Here is a 20,620-nt window from a genome sequence, read left to right as displayed (position 1 = left end):
TTGGGGATCTTTTGCTGGAGGGACCGGAAAGGAGGTGGATCCTTTCACGATGTGGGGAGGCCGCAAGCTGAGCTCCTTTGGGAATCGGTTTTTAGGAGTGCTTAGATCTAGGTGTTGGAGCACACAGGCTGAGGGTGCTCGCTTAACCAGTTCGGCAGGTGAGTGTCGCTTAACTACGTCAGCACCGTTAAGGTCCCTCACGCAGCCCACCGTGCGGGCATCTGTTCTGCGCAGGCGCGGGAGAGGGCGGCGGGCTGTCTCTGAGCTCCGCACTGGGTCAGCGCGAGATTACCTTCGGTCCGGTCCCTCGCTGTACGTTTAACTCCCGGCCTGGGCTCTCGCCCTCCCCTTCCCGGAGACTGGGAAAAATAACTGAGGACTAGTTGTCCTGGCCGAGGAGCGAGCAGCTTCTCGGCCGCCGCCATGCATCCAGCGACCTGTGTCTCTTTTTGGTTGAGCCCTTGCTTCCGGAGCCGGCGACCACTCTGTGCCTGCCGGACTCTCAAGGTCATGTGCTTTCTAACTTTGCCTCAGTGAGAAAAGACACCAGCTTCTGTCTCATAGTTCTTGATAGCGTTATATTTGTGTTTTGTTTGCACATATCTTGCATTTTTTCGGAAAGAATTTAAGGAAGCCATACTAATTTTTTTTGGTTAATTCAACAAACCCTATTGGCAAATAAGAGCAAGAAAATAACGCACTGAACCTGATGCTTGTAGACGACAGTTTGATTATTTAACTCCCAATATTAACCCGAAAGTTAAGTTTACCCTTTATATGAAACTCATTTAACAAATACTGTGTGCCAGATACTGGGAGTTTGTTTGTTTTTAAGATTTATTTATTTTTAGAGAGTGAGAGCCAGCCTGTAAGGCAGGGGTGCAGAAGGAGAGAGAATCTCAAGCGGACTCCCGGCTGAGGCCTTTGGGAGGCCGGGCTTGATCCCAGGACCTGGAGATTATGACCTGAGTCTAAACCAAGAGCTGGACACCCAACCAACTGAGCCACCCAGGTGCTCCAGGCACTGGGAATTTTTAAATGAATGACATCTCAGAGGTCTCTTTAAAAAATGTTAGAACTGAAATTAGGATATAATGGTTCAAACGGGAAACTTATAAGCCTATGAATAGAGTTGATAAGTTGGTGCTCTAATACAATGAAAAATAGTGCAGCCAATAAAAATGATGACTTCGATCAATGTGTGCCTGGAAAAATGATTCGGATATAGCGTTAAGAAAGTAAGTTACAAATCAGTATGTATTATGATCTTAGATATATAAATGGAGCTGTGTAGAGAGAATAGAGATAAATCGAAATTTTAGCAGTGATTGTATGTGGTGGAGGTGGTGATCCATCATTTTATCATTACATATTTTTGGAATTTATTTTTTCAGTAAACATGTCTTTTATAATCAGAAATTTAGAAGAAAATGCAATATAAATATTTTCAGATTTTGGGACTGAGTATAGAAGGAGCATCTAATACATATTTGGGATCAGGGAAGGTTTTTGAACAAGTTATTTAGGAAGCTGTCTTGAGGGAGTTGGGCAGTTTTGGAAGTCGTTGGAGTGGCCAAAGGACTAACGTGAGTATCTGTGAGATTTCTGGGGAAGTGCAAAGTGTTCCTTGAAAAGGAGGGCTGGAGGTGAGGGCGGAGACTGGCAAGGGATGAGACAGACTTTTTAGGCCATGACAAGTCTATGAAAGGCTATGTATACCTCCTGAGATTGACTTTACCTTGAGGACAGTGGGAAGTTACCGAAGGAGCAATATAATCACTCTTGTATTTAAGAATGAACACTTGGCAGCTGTGTAGAAAGGGGATGGTGGCAGGCAAGACTAGGCTCAGGGAGGCCTTAAGAGGAATCCAGACAATATATGATGTTTGTTGGAACTAAGGTATTGGCAGGGTAGAGGTTTTGTTCACTGTCAGCATGGTGCATTATAGGCTCTGGATAAATGATGTTTTGAATGAATTAAAGGAAGTTTTCCTCCATTTCTTTAAAATCTCAAATACCAAAATGATCACACATTCAAAGTAGAGTAGGAATCGGTAGCATTCTATTTACTAATACAGACTCAATTAGTTAATGTTAGTTGTGTGGTGGTTTTTAAAGCTCTCGAGAATTCTGACAATACTGATAACTGAGAGGCTAATTTTACAGAAATAAGGGAGGAGAAGGGGAGGTAGGGGTCATCACTGAGTACAGAGCAGGGACTGTGTTAAACTCTCCGATGTGCAGTTTCACAATAATAACATGTATTTTTATCTGTGTATCACAGTTTACATAATTCTCTAATAACATTTCATTTATCTGCTTAAAGTCACAAAGAAGATAGTAGGTCTTAAAGGTAGTATAGATAGAAATGGTGGAAAAGAGAGAAACATGAGCAAAGGCCTAAAAGCACAAACTTGTGTGTGTGTGTGTGTGTGTGTGTGTGTGTGTGAATGTTGAAATGGCCTTGGGCCAGACTGTGAAGATCCTACTAAAAAACAGAATTTAAAAAACATAGGAAGCTCAAGGGAAAAATATTCAGAGACTATGAAAAGACAGGCCATGAAATATAAATGACCATTTGTCCTAGTCCATTTGAATACTATAACAAAATACCACAGACTGGGTGGTTTATTTATTTATTTTTTTTTTATAATGATTTTTTATTATGTTAGTCACCATACAGTACATCCCCGGTTTTCGATGTAAGGCTCGATGATTCATTACAGACTGGGTGGTTTATAAACAACAGAAATTTATTTCTCACAGTTCTAGAGACTGGGAAGTCCAAGATTCGGTGTCTGATAAAAGCCCATTTCCTGGTTCATAGATGGAGCCTTCTTGCTGTGTCCTCACATGGTAGAAGAGGCAAACTTGCTCTCTGGGGTCTTTTATAAAGGCACTAAACCAGTCATGAGGGCTCTACCCTCATTACCTTATCACCTCCCAAAGGCCCCACCTTCTAATATCATCACTGTAGGGGTTAGGATTTCAACGAATAAATTTGGGGAGGACACAAACATTCAGATCATAGCACCCTCAAGTTAAGAAAGGACACTTAACCTTATTTATGATAAATTGAGATAACATTGGGATACCATGTTCACCTATTGGATTATCAAAGATAAAAAATTTGATAATACATTGCATAAGTGACTATCAGTGATTTATTGGTGTGGGGAGGCCAGCACTAGAAACTGGTTTTACCCATGGGGTTGGGAACTGGTCCAACATCTGTGAGTGGCAATCACAAATTTATAAATGCACATGCCATTTAACATAGTAATTCTTGGGATTTCACCTACAAGGACTCTCTAAAATATGCGAAATTACCTATGGAATTTAATCTTACGTTTTTGGAATAGCACAAACTTGTGAACAACCTAAATAAATGTCCATTAATAGGAGACTGCTTAAATAAACTATGAGATAGCCATATAATGAATTACTATGCAGCTCTAAAAAAAAAAAAAAAAAAAAAAAAAAAAGGAAGGAAGTTCTTTATGCTTGGTTATACAGAACTCTCCAAGATAGCTTGATAGGTAGAAAAAGCAAGGTAGAAGGGGTACTTTGTAGTGTAACCTTTTGTGTTTTTTAATTTAAAAAAATTAAATAATTTTTAAATTTTGAAATAATTTAAGACTTAAGAGAAGTTGCAAAAATAATACAGAGAATTTCCATGAGCCCTTCATCCTATTCTTCAGCAATAATATCTTACCTAACCCTAATACATTATAAAAGCCAGAAAATTGACATTAGTATGATACTATTACTAAACCACAGAACTTACTTGCATTTTACCACCTTTACATGCACTTAGAGTGTGCGTGTGTGTGTGTGTGTGTGTGTGTGTGTGTTACCACATACATAGATTTGTGTAATAACTACTACAATCAGGATATGGAACTATTCATAATCACAAAGAAATTTCCTGGTACTACTCCTTTGTAGTCAGACCCTACCCTGACCTTAACTCTTGGAAATCATTGATCTGTTCTCCATTTCTATAATTTTACTATTGCATGAGTATTATATAAATGGAATTGTACAGTATGTATCTTTCAAAATTGTACCCCCCAGCATAAAATACCCTTGAAATCTATCCAAGTTCTTGTATCAGTAGTCATCCCTTTTGATTTCTGATTAGTATTTCACAGTTTGTTTAACCATTCACCTATTATAGGATATTTTGGTGTTTCCGGTTTTTGGCTATTACGAATAAAGCTACTGTTGACATTTATGTACAGGTTTTTGTGTGGACGTAAGTTTTCACTTCTCCGGGATAAGTGTCCAAGGATGCAATTGTTGTTTTGAATGATGTGTGTGTTTAACTTTAATAGAAACTGCTAAACTGCTTCCCATAGTGTCTGTATCACTTTCATTTTCACTAGTAATGTACAGGAGAGCTAGTTGCTTTCGTATCCCAGTGCACCCTTGGTTATACCAGGTGTGGTTAAATTTTAGCCAGCTTGATAGGCATGCGCTGGCTTTCATTTGCATTCCTCTAATAGTTATTGATACTTCACATCTCTTCATGTGCTTATTTGCATCTGGATATCCTCTTCGATGGATTGTCTGTTCTACCCAGACCCATTGTATAATTGGGTTGCTTGGTTTGTTGTTGGTGGTTTTATGGGAGTTCGGTTTTACTGTTGAGCTTAAAGAATATCCTCATATATTCTAGATATAAGTCCTTTGTGGGGTATGTGTTTTGCAGATATTTCCTCCCCGTCTGTGATTCATCTTTTCTTTTTCTTAACAGGGTCTTTTTCAGGGCAAAAGTTTTCAATTTTAAGTCCAATTTAATCAATGTTTTCTATTTTGGATTGTGCTTTTGGTGTCAGGTGTAAGAAGAACTCTGTGCCTAACACTAAGTCGTGAAGATCTGTGATAGTTTCTTCCAAAAGTGTTGTGGTTTTGCATTTAGATCAGTGATTTATTGTAAGTTCATTTTTGTATAAGATGTGATTTAGGTTTAAGTGTTCTTTTTTGGTCTATGGTATCCAATTGTTTCAACATCATTTATTGAAAAGACTGTTTTTCCTCCATTGAACTGCTTTTCACCAGTGTCAAAAAAATCAGTTGGGTGAACTTTATAATGTCCCTAGTAATTTTCTTTGCTCTAAGGTCTACTTTGTCTAAATGTTTATTGAACAATTGAATGTTGTGCAGCAGAGTAACTAGCTCATAAAGCAGATCTCTATGTTAAGTTTGAACATATAGACTGGATGAGGGATTATTTTAGGATGGTATGTATATATACACACACATATACATACAGGTTTTTCTTTTGTGGAGGGATTTGAGCCTATGTATAAATCCATTCATGTAGCTAACGTGACAGAATTTGAACTAGTTTTGACAAGTAATCTCAGAATTAATATTATCCTAGTTGAAAAGGGCACATAGTTTTATTTTGAATATCATTTTTTTATAATTATGCAGCATAATATTGGTACAGAAACTAATGGTATGAAAAACTTTTACATATATGTTACTTATTTTTGCCAATTTCAGAAATTTCTGATTAGAGTTAGGTGGCAGAATGCAAGACCTTTATTTTATATTTTAGAATAAAATCCAAAAGTAAGGGGAAAACCCTTTTGTTTATCAATTATAATATGAGATTGTCATGTAAAATAGTTACTTGAATTACATGCATATCAGGGATTTACACTGTGTAAAGCTTTCTCTAGACATTTAATTTTTATTTTCAGAGGCGCCTGGCTAGCTCAGTTGGTTAGAGCATGTGACTTTTGATTTTGGGGTCATGAATTTGAACCCTGTGTTGGGCATAGAGATTACTTAATAATTTTGTTTTCAATTTATTCAGAGAATCAGGTCAGTTGGACTCCACAAACTAAACCATGGGTTTTCAGTGAATACAGAATCATGTGGTTCAAATCCTGTAGAATGACTTTTGCCTGCTTGAATAGAATGAAAATTTACAGGTAAGTTTATTTGTTACCGTGGCAAATATTTACATAATTATGTACAATAATAGTTTAGTATGGATTATATTTAATAAACACTGCTAGTATGAAGTAGTTTATGTGGTTTGATTAAGGTATCTTTTATTTATCTAAATGTCTTTATTCTTCCCACGACTTTTACATTTGAAAAGTTTCAAACCTATAGAAAAGTTGTAATACAGTATACATCTCCTGCATACCCTTCATCTATATTCAAAGGTAGCTTTTATTTTTAATGTAAGACTTTATTACCCGGAGAAATACTTTTTACTTCCTCACTTGTGACAAGACACAACTAATGCAGTGCTTAAAATCATATATGATTTGGGTACAACATAAATATGATTAGGTAGATAACTATACAATTCTAGGTGGTAAGATTGAATCAAAGTAACGTCTTTCTGTATTTGTATTTTATGAACCAATTTCTAACCTTGTGAAAAATATTGCGTAGAGTTAAGGTATGAACTCTGTTTTCCAAGTGCACGCTCTACTTCTTGTAAATAAGCTAGCTCCTTTAAAACTTGATGTGTGTGACATTGTTGGTAGTCAGCTGGGCAACCACGTATGGCTACCTGTTGTATGTTAGTCATTGATTATTGAGCGTTTGCCTGAAGCACAGAAAAAGATGGTAATATTCATGAGATAATAGTAAAGAAGAATGATATTTAACTCTTAAAAGGATAATAAGTCATCAATGTAGAATGTACTATCTGTAGCTAAGAAAAACACAGTAAAAATTTGAATGGTATTACCTATTCTAGTGTAACAACCTTATTCTTTTTTTACCCAAGAACTTGTGGAGGATTTTCCTATCATGTACTTTAACATGGAATTTGGTATAGTGTCTGATCTGTTTGGTCCCTGTTTGATCCCATTTGATTTAAAAAAAATTAGGTGAATTATATACTTTTCTGGGCCTTCTTTATTAGGTTATTCATTGACATATGTTTCCTGAGTACTAACTGTGTTCCAGGACCTGTGCTAGTCACTAGGAATAAAATGGTAAATGAGACAGTCCATACCTTGCCCTCATAGTGTTTAGTGGGGAGACATGATCAAATTGTCACATAGCTCCATGAAGAAATACAAAGTTAAATGGGAGTTAAAATAGGGGACTATAACCCAGTCTTTAGAGTCAGGGAAGACTTCTTAGATGGCATTCCATTTAAACTAAGATCTGAAGAATGAAAAGGAATTAATTAGGTACGCAGAGGAGGGAAGGGAATGTGAGAAGAATGGTCCAGGTGGAGGGAACAACCTATACAAAGTATCTGAGAAAGGAGCAAGTGGGGTCAGTGCAAGGAAATGAAAGAAGGCCCAGGAGGCCAGAATGGGGAGGTTGAGGAGAGTAGTAGAAAGTGCATTTGGGGAGGGAAGAAATTGGGGACCAAATAATTCAGAGCATTGTATGTCATGCTAAGGATTTTGGGTTTTTTTCTGAATATCACTGGGAAACCATGGAAGTATTTTAAGTGGGAAAATAGCATGATCATATTTATATTTTGGAAAACCCTGGCTGCATTATAGGGAACAGATTGAAGGGAAATGTGGTAGGAAGCGGGCAGACTAATTAGAAGGCTAGGGCAATAAATAGTTCAAGCAAGAGATGATGGTAGCTTAGATTAGGATGATAGTAGCAGAAATGAAGAGAAGATGGGGGCACTTGGGTTCAAATCCTGGCTCTACCATTTATTTAATCTCTCTAAGCCTCACTTTTCTTACCCGTGTAATAGGGAAAATGATAGAACCTACCTTACAGAGTTGCCAGAATAATTAAATAAGATGACATATGACATATATGGAGTTCTTAAATAGTACCTGCATTTAGTGATAATAATGGTTACTATTACTATTTCTACTTCTACTACTATTCCTATTATTTTGTTATCATCATTACTGTTAGATGTGACCTTGAAGGCTAAGTTTTGTAACATTCCATTTCTGTTGTAATTTACTTTGAAACCAAATTAACTTTGCTAATGGAACTCTGTTCCATCTGTGAATATAAGTTAGAATATCTTTTTTTTATGATTTTTATTTTGTTGTATTAGTCACCATACAGTACATCCCCAGTTTTTGATGTAGTGTTCCCTGATTTATTATTTGCGTACAACACCCAGTGCACCACGCAATACGTGCCCTATAAGTTAGAATATCTTAATTATAATAAAATTATAAGTTAGAATGTCTTTCTACATAAATAGATCCTATGTTATATTTTTTAAAAATATCTGTTTTTGCCTCTTAGGTACCCTTGGAGAAGACTGTACAGTACTTCTCAAACCACTGTAGACAACAGTGAGATAAAAACATTCCTGGCCCTGGCTCACAGGTGGTGGGATGAACAAGGAGTATATGCACCTCTTCATTCTATGAATGACCTGAGGGTACCATTTATTAGGTAACATTTATTAGGTAACATTCCAGAAACTCTAAGTCTTTTAAAATGCAACTCTTTTCAATAATTTATCTCCTTTTGAGTTTATTTTTCTCTTGGTTTATACCTAAGTTCAAAATGCTGCATTTTAAGTTTGCTTTAGAAATTAGAGAGATTCTGGGGCAGCTGGCTGGCTCAGTCAGTAGAGCATGTGACTCTTAATCTCAGGGTCATGAGTTCAAGCCCCATATTGGGTGTGAAGCCTCCTTAAGATAAAAATTAAAAAAAAAAAAAAAAAAGAAATTAGATCCTTTTCAATGTCCATTGTTTGAGCCATTAATTTTTAAATAACGTTACCCCAAATCTATGCTGCTTTTATTAATTAACTTGAAGCATTTTTGGACAATTTCAGGTTAATTAGAATTCAATCCTTATGAAAAGGAACTAGGATCCTATGACATCAAGGTCATTTTATACTGACTTTCACCTTTAGGCAGTCTTGATAAAGGGGTACCTGGCTGGTTGAGTCACTAGAGCACTCAACTCTTAATCTCAGGGTCGTAAATTCAAGCTCCACGTTGGGCGTGGAACCTGCTTAAAAAAAAAGATATCCTAAGGTATCCTTATTATATATAACATTCATTTTATTTTATATACATATATATGTATATGTAATATATATGCATATATATGTATATATATATTAAGATTTTATTTATTTGAGAGAGAGTGAGAGAGAGCATGAGCAGGGGGAGAGGGAAAGGGAGAAGCAGACTCCCTGATGCAGGGCTCAATTGCAGGACCCCTGGGATCGTGACCTGAGCCGAAGGCAGTTGCTTAACTGACTGAGCCACCAAGTGCCCCAATATAACATTTATCTTAATATGAGTATAACTAAAATTCATATACAGTCCAACTTGAAAGTTTAGTTTACAGTACTGTTATATATATATATAGGTGTATATGTGTGTGCTTATGTTTGTGTATGTGGTAAAGTATTACTGTGATTATCTTAGAATGAAGTTAACTTGATTTGGATGCCTATTTACATTATCATGAAAACACCACTAACTTAGAAGATCAAAAGAGAATCAATTTAGAAGGGAATCTAGGCAAAATCTGAAAATACAGATCTCCAGTATGCTGTTTCTAAGCCCTATAAAATAACCTATTTGTTGCTGACATGAAATGGGTCTAGCAAGTACTGACAATGTAGCTAATAGATGCTTCAGCTGACATGATCTCTCAAACAAATAAGATTAGGTGAATCTAAACTAGATTGTTTTTAAAGTTTTTCTTTAGATTATACTAAAGTAATAGTTAACTCATAATTATTACTAGTTTATTTCAAGAGCTTTACTTTAAACCTCCTTCCTGCTTTTGATTATTAAAAAGTCTTTTACTACTGAAAATAAAAGGTCTGTTTACCCCCAAATATCAACAATCCATTTAAAATGAGAGCTTAATATATCCTTGAAAATTGTACACATTTAAGATTTTATTGACAAAATTAATAATTTGTTTTTGTATGTTTTGGACTTTTAAAAAAGAGACAATCTTTTAAAAACAGTTGCTCATCACCAGTCAGGAAAACCTTTGTCTGGGATGAAGATTCTTGATGTTGGCTGTGGTGGTGGATTATTAAGTGAAGTAAGTGGTTTACAACTTTCCCGCCATTTTTAACTGGGAAAAAATTTGAGAAAAAGTAGGCTTATGATTCATATCCTTTTAACAAATAGTATTGTTTATTTAAAAAAAAAGAAATGCATAATGTTCTTAATATTTTTACCATCATAAAACTAATATACGCTTTTTGCTTTCTTAAAAAATATATAAAAATTTCAGAAAATTATAGAGAGGATTTTTTTTTTTTTGGTGTTTTTTGTTTGTTGTTTGTTTTTGCACAAAATTGGGCAGTGGTCTTCCAAATACTGAAAATTTCGTTGTCTTTTCTAAGAGATTGGGCAATTTCCACTGGTTTAAATGCAATGATAAGCCATTCTTTTGCACTTGCTTCAATATCAAAACCTAGCAGAGTACTACTTCCTGCTTGTGATGCTCTCCCCTTCTTGGGTGCTTTGGGGTACTTGGAAGAATACTCATTCAGCCTGTGTAAAAAATATTTGCCTCAACTTATAGTGTATTTATGCCCTGCAGCTCTATGTTGCAGTCTTCTATCAACACAATAACTTTCATGCACTTTAAATATATTAATACTCTATTATGTGTGTGTAAATGTACCTATAAATTATAGAACTCCTCTCCCCCACTATTCTCAAATAGTTCTTCATAAGTTTTTTGTTGTTGTGATTATTGTTCACTCTTAAGCTTTTTATTATGGGAATTGTCAAATGTGTACAAACTAGAGAAAATGGTATAATGAACTTCCGTGTACCCATACACGATCTCCAATAATTATCCTCTCATGATTAATTTTGTTTCCTTTTTGATAAACTCTTTATTACTAACAGGTATTCTATTTTCTTCTTGAGGATAACAGTTTTTTTATCCCATTAGCCTCTAGGGCGGCTTGGAGCTTCAGTTATTGGAATCGATCCTGTGGATGAGAACATTAAGATAGCACAGCACCATAAATCATTTGATCCAGTCCTAGATAAGAGGATAGAGTACAGAGCATGTTCCCTGGAAGAGATTGTGGAAGAGACGGCAGAAACATGTGATGCTGTTGTAGCTTCTGAAGTTGTAGAGCATGTGATTGATCTAGAAACATTTATACAGTGCTGCTGTCAAGTGTTAAAAGTAAGACTTACCCAGTTTACTTGTTTGTTTTTTCTTTTGAGTGTGTATATGTACCCATAGTAATAAGTGTTTCATAATACTTGAAACCAGGAAGCTAGGATTAGGGGATAGCATCTCTGCTGGGGATTATTTCTGCTTCTCAGCTTGCACTCAATACTGGGGTTTTCCAGATACGTATTTTGATATACAAGAATTCTGAAAAGTATTGGTGCTGAACATAATTACAAACAATAAATTTAAAGTGGTTTTTTCCCATTGATATAATCTGGATTAAATACCTAATAGATATCGAATGACAATTACTAAGAAATTGACTTGGATTGATACTTAAAAAAACAATAAAAACCATTATTAATTTGTATAAATTGACTTAGATAGCATTTCTTAAGTAACTCTGTATATGATATATATAACAGTTTTCAGCTTATAAAGGAATACTTCATATATATGATCTCATTGATTTTCCCTACAACCAGATGAGGAAGGTAAGCAGGTACTGTTGTGACCAACTTGGACCAAAGATCAGAATTTGAGAGATGTCAAAGGTCACTTGGCCTTTTGTTTTTTGGTGTTTTCTGTTTTTTGGTTTTTTTTTGTTGTTTTGTTTTAAGATTTATTTATTTATTTTAGAGGGGGTGGGTAGAGGGAGAGGGAGAGAAAATCTTAAGCAGACTCCTCGCTGAGCAGGGAGCCCCACATGGGGCTTGATTTCACAACCCTGAGATCACGACCTGAGCTGAAACCAAGAGTTGGACTCTTAACTGACTGTGCCATGCAGGCACCCCTTTTTTGTTTTTTTTTTTAGTTGAGGTATAGTTGACACACAATATTTTATGAGTTTCAGGTGTACAACATAGTAATTTGACAATTACAGAATTATGAAATGCTCACCACAATAAGTGTACTTCCCATCTGTCACCATAAAAAGTTATTACAATATTACTGACTACATTCCCTGTGCTGTATTTTTCATCTTGATGACTTACTTGTTGCATAACTGGAAATTTATACCTTTTAATCCCCTTTACCTATTTTGCCCATCTCCTACCCTCCTCTCTAATAGCAATCCCAGTTTGTTCTCTGTATTTATGAGTATGTTTCTAGTTTTTGTTTGTTCATTTGTTTTATTTTTTAGATTTCATGTGGAAGTGAAAGCAAATGGTATGTGTCTTTTTCTGTCTGACTTATTTCACTTAGCATAATACCCTCTAGGTCCATCCATCTTGTTGCAAATGTCAAGATCTCATTCTTTTTTTTTATAGCTAATAATCCATTGTGTGTGTGTGTGTGTGTGTGTGTATAGCATGTCTTCTTTGTTCATGTATCGATGGACACCTAGGTTACTTGCATGTCTTGGCTATTGTAGATAATGCTGCAGTAAACATAGAGGTGCAAATATCTTTTTTTTTTACCCCACCCCTCAGCGAGGTCCATATATCTTTTCAAATTAATGTTTGTTTTCTTCAGGTAGATACCCAGAAGTGGAATTACTGGATTCTGTGGTATTTCTATTTTAATTTTTTGGGGAACCTCCGTACTGTTTTCCATAGTGGCTGCACCAATTAACATTCTCACCAACAGTGCACAAGAGTTCCTTTTCCTGCACATCCTCACCAACACTTGTTATTTCTTTGTCTTTTTGATACTAGCCATTCTGACAGGTGTGAGGTGGTACCTCATTATGGTTTTGATTTGCATTTCTCTGATGATCAGTGATGTTGAGCACTTTTTCACGTGTCTGGTGGTTATCTGTATGTCTTCTTTGGACAATGTCTATCTGGATCCTGTGTCCATTTTTTAATCAGATTGGGGTTTTTTTGGTGTTGAGTTGTAGGAGTTCCGTATGTATTTTGCAGATTAACTCCTTATCAATTACATCATTTGCAAATATTTTTTCCTATTTAGTATGTTGCCTTTTTGTTTTGTTGATGGTTTCCTTTGCTATACAAAACGTTTTTGGTTTGATGTAGTCATAGTTGTTTATTTTTGCATTCATTTGTCTTATCTGAGGAAACAGATCCAGAGAACTACTGCTAAGGCTGATACCCAAGGGATTGATGCCTATGTTTTCTTTTAGGATTTTTATAGTTTCAGGTCTTAGATTTAGGTCTTTAATCCATTTTGAGTATTTTTATATATGGTGTAAGAAAGTGGTCCAGTTTCATTCTTTTACATGTAGCTGTCTAGTTTTCCCATTTTCCATCGTATATTCTTGCCTCCTTTGTCATAGATTAATTGACCATATAAGTGTGGGTTTATTTTTGGGCTCTCCATTCTGTTCTATTGATCTGTTTTTGTGCAAGTACCATACTGTTTTAATTACTGTAGTTTGTAGTATAATTTGAAATCTTGGATTGTGATATTTCCAACTTGATACTTTCTCACGATTTGGGGTCTTTTGGGGTTTCATACAAATTTTAGAAGTATTTCTTGTAGTTCTGTAACGAATACTATTGCAATTTGGTAGAGATTGCATTGACTCTGTAGGTTGCTTTGGGTAGTGTAGACATTTTAACAATATTCTTCCCATCCATAAGCATGGTTTATCTTGTTTTCAGAGTTTAGATCTTCCACCTCCTTGGTTAGTTTTATTCCTAGGTATTTAATTCTTCTTGTTGATGTGATTGTAAATGCCATTACTTTCTTAATTTCTCTTTCTGCTAGTTCATTATTAATGTATAGAAATGCAACAGATTTCTGGATATTAATTTTTTATTCTGCACCTTTATTGAATTTATTTTGTTCCTGATCTTAGAGGAAAAGCTTTTAGCTTTTCACCATTGAGTATGATGTTAGTTGTGGGTTTTTCATATATGGTCTTTATTCTGTTGAGGTATGTTCCCTCTATACCCACTGTTGAGAGTTTTTATCATGAACAAATGTTGAATTTTGTCAAATGCTTTTCCTGTATCTATTGAGATGGTCATATGATTTTCGTCCTTCGTTTCGTTAATGTCTTGTATCTCATTTGTTCATTTGCAGGTACTGAGCTATTCTTGCATCCCTGAAATAAATGCCACTTGATCCTGGTGAATGATCCTTTTAATGTATTATTGAATTTAGTTATTGGGATATTGGTCTGTAATTTTCTTTTCTTGCAGTGTTTTTGTCTGGTTTTGTTATCTAGGTAATGCTGCCCTTTTTCAAGGAATTTGGAAGCATTTAGTCCTCTTTTACTTTTAGAATATTTGAAAACGATAGGTTTTAACTTTTTAAATATTTGGTAGAATTCACCTGTGAAGCCATCTGATCTGGGACTTTTGTTTGTTGAGAGTTTTTTGATTACTAGTTACTAGTAACTAGTAATTGATTCAGTTGTTAATAGTAGTTGGTAACATTCAGATTTTCTATTTTTTCCTGATTCAGTCTTAGAAGATTGTGTGCTTCTAGGTATTTATCCATTTCTACTAGGTTGTATAATTTTTTGGCATTTAATTTTTCATAGTGGTCTCTTGTAATCCTTTGTATTTCTGTGGTGCTGGTTATAACTTTTCCTCTTTCATTTATTTGGGCCTTCTTTTTTTTTTTTTCTTGATGAGTCTGGGTAGAGGTTTACCAATTTTGTTTGTCTTTTCAAAGAACCAGCTGTAAGTTTCATTGATCTTTTCTATTGTTTTTTAGTCTCTGTTCAATTTATTTCTGGTCTGATCTTTATTATTTTCTTCCTTCTATTAACTTTGGGCTTTGTTTACTCTTTGTGTTTCCTTTAGGTATACAGTTAGGTTGTCTTATTGGAAATTGTTCTTGTTTCTTTGAGGTAAGCCATTGTTACAAACTTCCCTCTTAGAACTAGCTTTTGCTGCATCTCAAAGATTTTGAACCATTGTGTTTCCATTTTCATATGTCTCCAGGTATTTTTTAATTTGCTCTGACTTCTTCATTGACCCATTGGTTGTTCAGTTGCATGTTTTTTAGCCTCTACATGTTTGTATTTTTTTCAGTTTTTTTTCTTGTGATTGATTTTTAGTTTCATTCTGTTGTAGTCAGAAAAGATGTTTGCTATGATTTCAATATTCTTAAATTTATTGATTCTTGGGGCACCAGGGTGGCTTAGTCAAGTGTCTACTTTTGGCCAAGGTCATGATCTCAGGGTGCTGGGATCAAGCCCCTTGTGGGGTTCCCCACTCAGTAGGGAGTCTACTTCTCCCTCACCCACTACCCCTTCTCCTCCCCTGCTTTTGCGCTCATGCTCTCTCCCTCTCAGATAAATAAATAGAATCTTAGAAAAAAATTATTGATTCTTGTTTTGTGGCCTAAGGAGGTCCATCCTGTGCACTTGAAAAGAATGTGTATTCTGCTGTTTTTATATAAATGTTCTTTATCTCCCTGTTAAGTATATCTGGTCTAATGTGTCAGTCAAAGCAACTGTTTCCTTATTGATTTCCTGTCTGGATGATCTATCTATTGATGTAAGTGGGATGGGTGTTAAAGTCTCCTACTATTATTGTATTACTGGCAATTTCTCCGTTAATATTTGCTTTATGTGTTTAGGTGCTTTCATGTTTGTTGCATGTAAATTTACAATTGTTATATTTTCTTGTTGGATTGATTCCTTTATCATTATTAATATCCTTCTTTGTCTCTTATTATAGTCTGTTCTGAAGTCTGTTTTGTCCGATGTATTTAAAGCTTTTTTTTTCTTTGCTTCCATTTGCATGGACTAGCTTTTTCCACCCCTTCACTTTCAGCCTGTATGAATCTTTAGGTCTGAAGCCAGTCTCTTACAGGCAACATAAAGATGGGTTTTTTTGTTTTTTGTTTTTTGTTTTTTTTGTTATCCATTGAGTCACTCCATGTCTTTTGACTGGAACATTTAGTCCATTTACATTTGAAGTAATTACTAATAGGTATGGCATCTTGTTGCTTGTTTTCTGGTTGTCTTTGTAGTTCTCTGTTCTTTTCTTCTTCTCTGGCTCTCTTTCCTTGTGATTGATGACTTTCTTTAGTGTTAGGCTTGGATTCCTTTCTCTTTATTTTTTGTGTGTCTATTATAGGGTTTTGGTTTGTGGTTACCATGAGGTTCACATATAATATCCTACTTGTATAGCAGTCTGTTTTAAGTTGATGGTCATTTAAGTTAAAACACATTGTAAAAGCACTATATTTTTACTACCCCCTCTATGTTTTTATCTATTTGACACCATATTTTACATATTTTTATTTTGTGTATCTCTTAACTAATTTTGTGGATATAATTGATTTTACTACTTTTGTCTTTTAACTTTCATACTAGCTTTTATAAATGATTGACATACTACCTTTACTATATGTTTGCTTTTACCAGTGAAATTTTTTCTTTTATACTCTTCTTACTTTTAATTATGGCCTTTTCTGCTTAGACGTCCCCTTAACATTTCTTGTAGGGCTAGTTTAGTGATGATGAACTTCTTTTAACTTTTGTTTTTCTGGGAAACTCTTTATCAGTGCTTCAGTTCTGAATGTTAACCTTTCCAGGTAGAGTATTCTTGGTTGTAGGTTTTTTCTTTTCAGCTCTTTGAATATATCATGCTACTTCTATCTGGCCTGCAAAGTTTCTGCTGAAAAATTAGTTGATAGCCTTATGCCGTTTCCCTTGCATGTAACTACTTGCTTTGCTTTTGATACTTTTAAGATTCCGTATCCTTAATTTTTGACTTTTTATTATGTATCTTGGTGTGTATTTCCAGGGATTTATCTTGTTTGGGGCTGTCTGTGCCTTCTGAACCTGGATGTTTGTTTCCTTCCTCAGATTAGAGATGTTTTCAGCTATAATTTTTTCCAATAAGTTTTCTACCCTTCTCTCCTTCCTCTCCTTCTGAGATCTAATGCAAATGCTATTATGCTTGAGGTTGTCCCAGAGGTCCCTTAACCTAGCCTCAGTTTTTTCTCTCTTCCTTCCTTCCTTCCTTCCTTCCTTCCTTCCTTCCTTCCTTCCTTCCTTCCTTCCTTCCGTTCCTGCTTTTGTGCTTTCTACTACCACCCTGTCTTCCAGATTGCTGACCTATTCTTCTGCATCTTCTAATCTGCTGTTGATTCCCTCTTGTGTAGTTTTCATTTCAGTTATTGTATTCTTCATCTCTCATTGGTTCTTTTTTCTATTTTCCATCTCTTTTTTGATTAGAACTCTCACTGAGTTCATCCACTCTTCTCAAATCTGGTGAGCATCTTTATTACCATTACTTGAGCTCTTTATCAGGTAGATTCCTTATCTCCATTTAGTGTAAGTTTTTTTTTTTTTTTTTCTGAAGTTTTGGGGGCTCATCTTCCCAGTGCAGGTCCCTGGGACCAGGGGTGCCCAAGGTGGGGCTTGATCCCCTGGCTTCTCAGGGTGGACCTCTGCACCTGTGATATCCTTCCCAATTATAGGTTACTGTGCCAGTAACCTGTCACATCTCAGCCCCTCCTACCTTTTTCCATGTGGCTTTTTCTTTATGTCTTTAGCTGTGGAAGAGCTGTTCTGCCAGTCTTCATTCAGCCAACAGTTATATGTAGTTGTTGCCTTGGCGTCCATGGGAGGAGGTGAGCTCCAACTCCACCATCTTCCCCCAAGAATCTGGAGGTCACTTGGTCTTTATGTCAGAGTTGACTAGGCACTTAAGTGGGGCTTAAGGTCATATCTTTGGATTCCAAGTCTGGTTCTTCCCATTATATTATTATGCTTACATAATTTGGCACAGACTTAGTCCTCTAAAAGTGGTTCCAAATTTTTTTTCAATAAATCCCCCAAAAGTAGTGTTGTTGTTGTTGTTGTTGTTGTTATTATTATTATTATTATTACTATATTGACTGTTGTTAATGCAGAGGTAACACCCTAAAGTCAAGAGCTGAAGGAATGAAATGCTTAGTCCTTACCTAAGTGGAGCTTTTTAGAAATACTTTTTCTTTTTACATAAGTTTAGTTTTAGAGAAGATTACAAAGATAGGACAGAATGTTCCCATCTATCCTTCCCCTAGTTTCTCCTATTGTTAATATTTCACATAATAAGGATAGGAACTAGGGTGAGGCAAGTGAGGCATGTAGTGCACAAAACTGAAGGAGACATTTGGGCGTAGGTGCCAACGCTGCATTTGCACACTCCAGAGAGTGAGTGCTTCCTTCAGTTTTGTTCCTTAGGCACCTCACTTAACCTCACCATTGTCCTAGCCCTGTATGTAATCCATTGGACATTTCTCAAAAGTGAGAAATTAATGTTGACATTATACTATTAACTACACTACAGACCCTGTTAAATTTCATTAGTGTTTCCACTAATGCCATTTTTCTGTTCAGGATCCATCCCTGGATTCTATGTTGCATTTAGTTGCCATGTCTCCTTCAGTCTGTAACAGTTTCTTGGTATCCTCTCAAGTGAGTTTTATTAGGCTTATCTTCTATTTTCCAAGCAAAACTCCCTAATTACTGCTTTTGGTGTTGTGTGTCAGAATGTATGAATGGAGGTTCTTTCACACATATTAGGAATGCTGGGATTATGGAATTTAAAACTAATTTTTGCATTAATGGAAAGCCTATTAAGGAAAGGACCATTGCTCACCACTGTTTCCTTTAGAGTAAGATTTTATAGGACGTAGATTAGGTATTTGTAAGTGATTTTTTTCCCCTAGCTCTATTGAGATGTAATTGACATGTAAGTGATTCTTAATAAGATATTTTAGAATACTAGAGTTTTAGAAAAGTTATAGTATGTCACGAAATAATATCTTGTATTTCAGTTTTTAATTTAAGGGCATATTGCAGTATTTCTTTCTGGGTTTGGGGTGGTATTGGAGATATATTCTCTCTCTCCCTACACACATACACACACACAGGTAATTATTAGAAGGAATCTGGCATTTTATCCCCATTAGGCTGATGAGAATATCTAGAAGAGGGAGGAGACATTAATCTTTGGCATTTGTGGGAGTAAATATAGGAAACACCATAAATACAGCCACTAAAAAATGGCAGACTAGGAGCGCCCAGGTGGGTCAGTTGGTTGAGTGTCCGACTCTTGGTTTCGGCTTGGGTCATGATCTCAGGGTCATGAGATCAAGCCCCATGACTGGGTCCTCACTAAGTGGGGAGTCTGCTGGAAAATTCTCTCCCTCTCTCTTCCCCTTTACTCTTCCCCTCACTTGTGCTAGCATTCTTGCATGTGTGCTCTCAAATAAATAAATCTTAAAAAAAGAAATGGCAGACTAAATAGTCCCATAAATGGTTTGTATTCATCTACGTGCTTATCTTGATCTCTTCATATTCTTTATACTAATGAAATCAAAACAAAATAAAAAACATTCAAACCTCAGCCATTAATGTTTTTGTCAGAGAACACTTACTGGCATTACTCACCTATATAAGATGTGGCACTGGAGGCTGCACGAAACGAGTTAGACAGACTCCGCACCCAAAGAGAAAGCAGTATTGACACAAGTCAGACTGTAAATGTGGACATGTAACAAGGAAGAGTAGCTGGATCTCATTTCTATATTTTTATTATTAAAGTATTTGATATGTTCAAAAGCAAGTATATAACATGTCACAGTAGTATGATTTTAAGAGTTTTGAGCACCGTTGCATAAACCCAGTGAGTACATCTGTAGTAGACTGCCTTTAATAATGAATTTCCCAAAAGAAAAAACTATTTTGGTAAATTATACTTTATTTATATTCTTATATCTTAATTGCACTTAAATTATTTGGAAGGAAGGAGGAGGGTGGGGGAAGCCAAGCCTTTACCTAACTGATACTCCTGACATCTAAAATGGTACTTCTGTGTCGCATATTTTTTTTAGCCTGGTGGTTCTTTATTCATTACTACAATCAACAAAACACAGCTGTCTTATGCGTTGGGAATTGTCTTTTCAGAGCAAATTGCAGGTATTGTACCGAAAGGTACTCATACATGGGAGAAATTTGTTTCACCCGAAAAGCTAGAGAGCATTCTGGAGTCAAGTAAGTATTAAGAATGTTTCCAGTTTTCACGGCCTTACTGAACTTGTAATGTACCTGTAATTATTAATCACACAACCTGCGCTTAACTAAATGGGCCCTTATTCTCTGGATGTTGGTTTCAACTAGATAATAAACTCTTGAAGTTAGAAGTAGGTATTAGATACCACTTCTTTCTCACCTGTGGCACCTAACCTAGGGCCAAGCAAATCACAGATGATCAGTGAATACTTTTTGGCTGCTTAGTCCTCATTTGTTAAAGGATGAGGTGCAAATGTCTATTACTTACACATCCTCAGTTCCTGTTGAGGCCCTACGTGTATCAGCTTATCTCACTATTTTTCTGATTCCTCCATATTCAGGTACACTTTGAACTTCCTGTCACTTTTTATGTATTTTATGCTACTTATAGCATGCCTTGTGTTATGGTTCTTTTGGTGTTTTTAAGCCCCTTTCTGGCCTGTCATCTCGTGGAGGCAAGTCTCCTTTTTGTATTCCCTTTTTGTAATCCCTGCAGTGCCTAGCTGTGCTTTTACACACTGTGAGATCTTGAGTCGTATGGTGAATTCCTGTCAAGTAATAACATTTCGTTGGTGTTTGGTGTTC

The 20,620-nt window shown here is 35.8% G+C and overlaps 1 protein-coding gene across 1 annotated transcript in view; it reads left to right on the top strand.

The window, feature by feature from the left end:
• COQ3 (coenzyme Q3, methyltransferase) overlaps nucleotides 1–20,620 on the top strand; it is a 27,481-nt gene continuing 6,861 nt past the window's right edge. The window contains exons 1-6 of the mRNA XM_040627564.1: nucleotides 1–158; nucleotides 5,831–5,948; nucleotides 8,221–8,373; nucleotides 9,900–9,999; nucleotides 10,867–11,109; nucleotides 19,858–20,017. Of these exons, the coding sequence (XP_040483498.1) occupies nucleotides 50–158; nucleotides 5,831–5,948; nucleotides 8,221–8,373; nucleotides 9,900–9,999; nucleotides 10,867–11,109; nucleotides 19,858–20,017 (883 nt within the window). The 5' untranslated portion in view covers nucleotides 1–49. The remainder of the gene's footprint in view (nucleotides 159–5,830; nucleotides 5,949–8,220; nucleotides 8,374–9,899; nucleotides 10,000–10,866; nucleotides 11,110–19,857; nucleotides 20,018–20,620) is intronic.

The sequence above is a fragment of the Ursus maritimus genome, unplaced genomic scaffold (assembly GCF_017311325.1).
Source record: "Ursus maritimus isolate PB19 unplaced genomic scaffold, ASM1731132v1 scaffold_13, whole genome shotgun sequence".
Lineage (NCBI taxonomy): Eukaryota > Metazoa > Chordata > Mammalia > Carnivora > Ursidae > Ursus > Ursus maritimus.
Note: the sequence above shows the minus strand (reverse complement) of the source record. Positions and strands in the feature narration are given on the sequence as shown.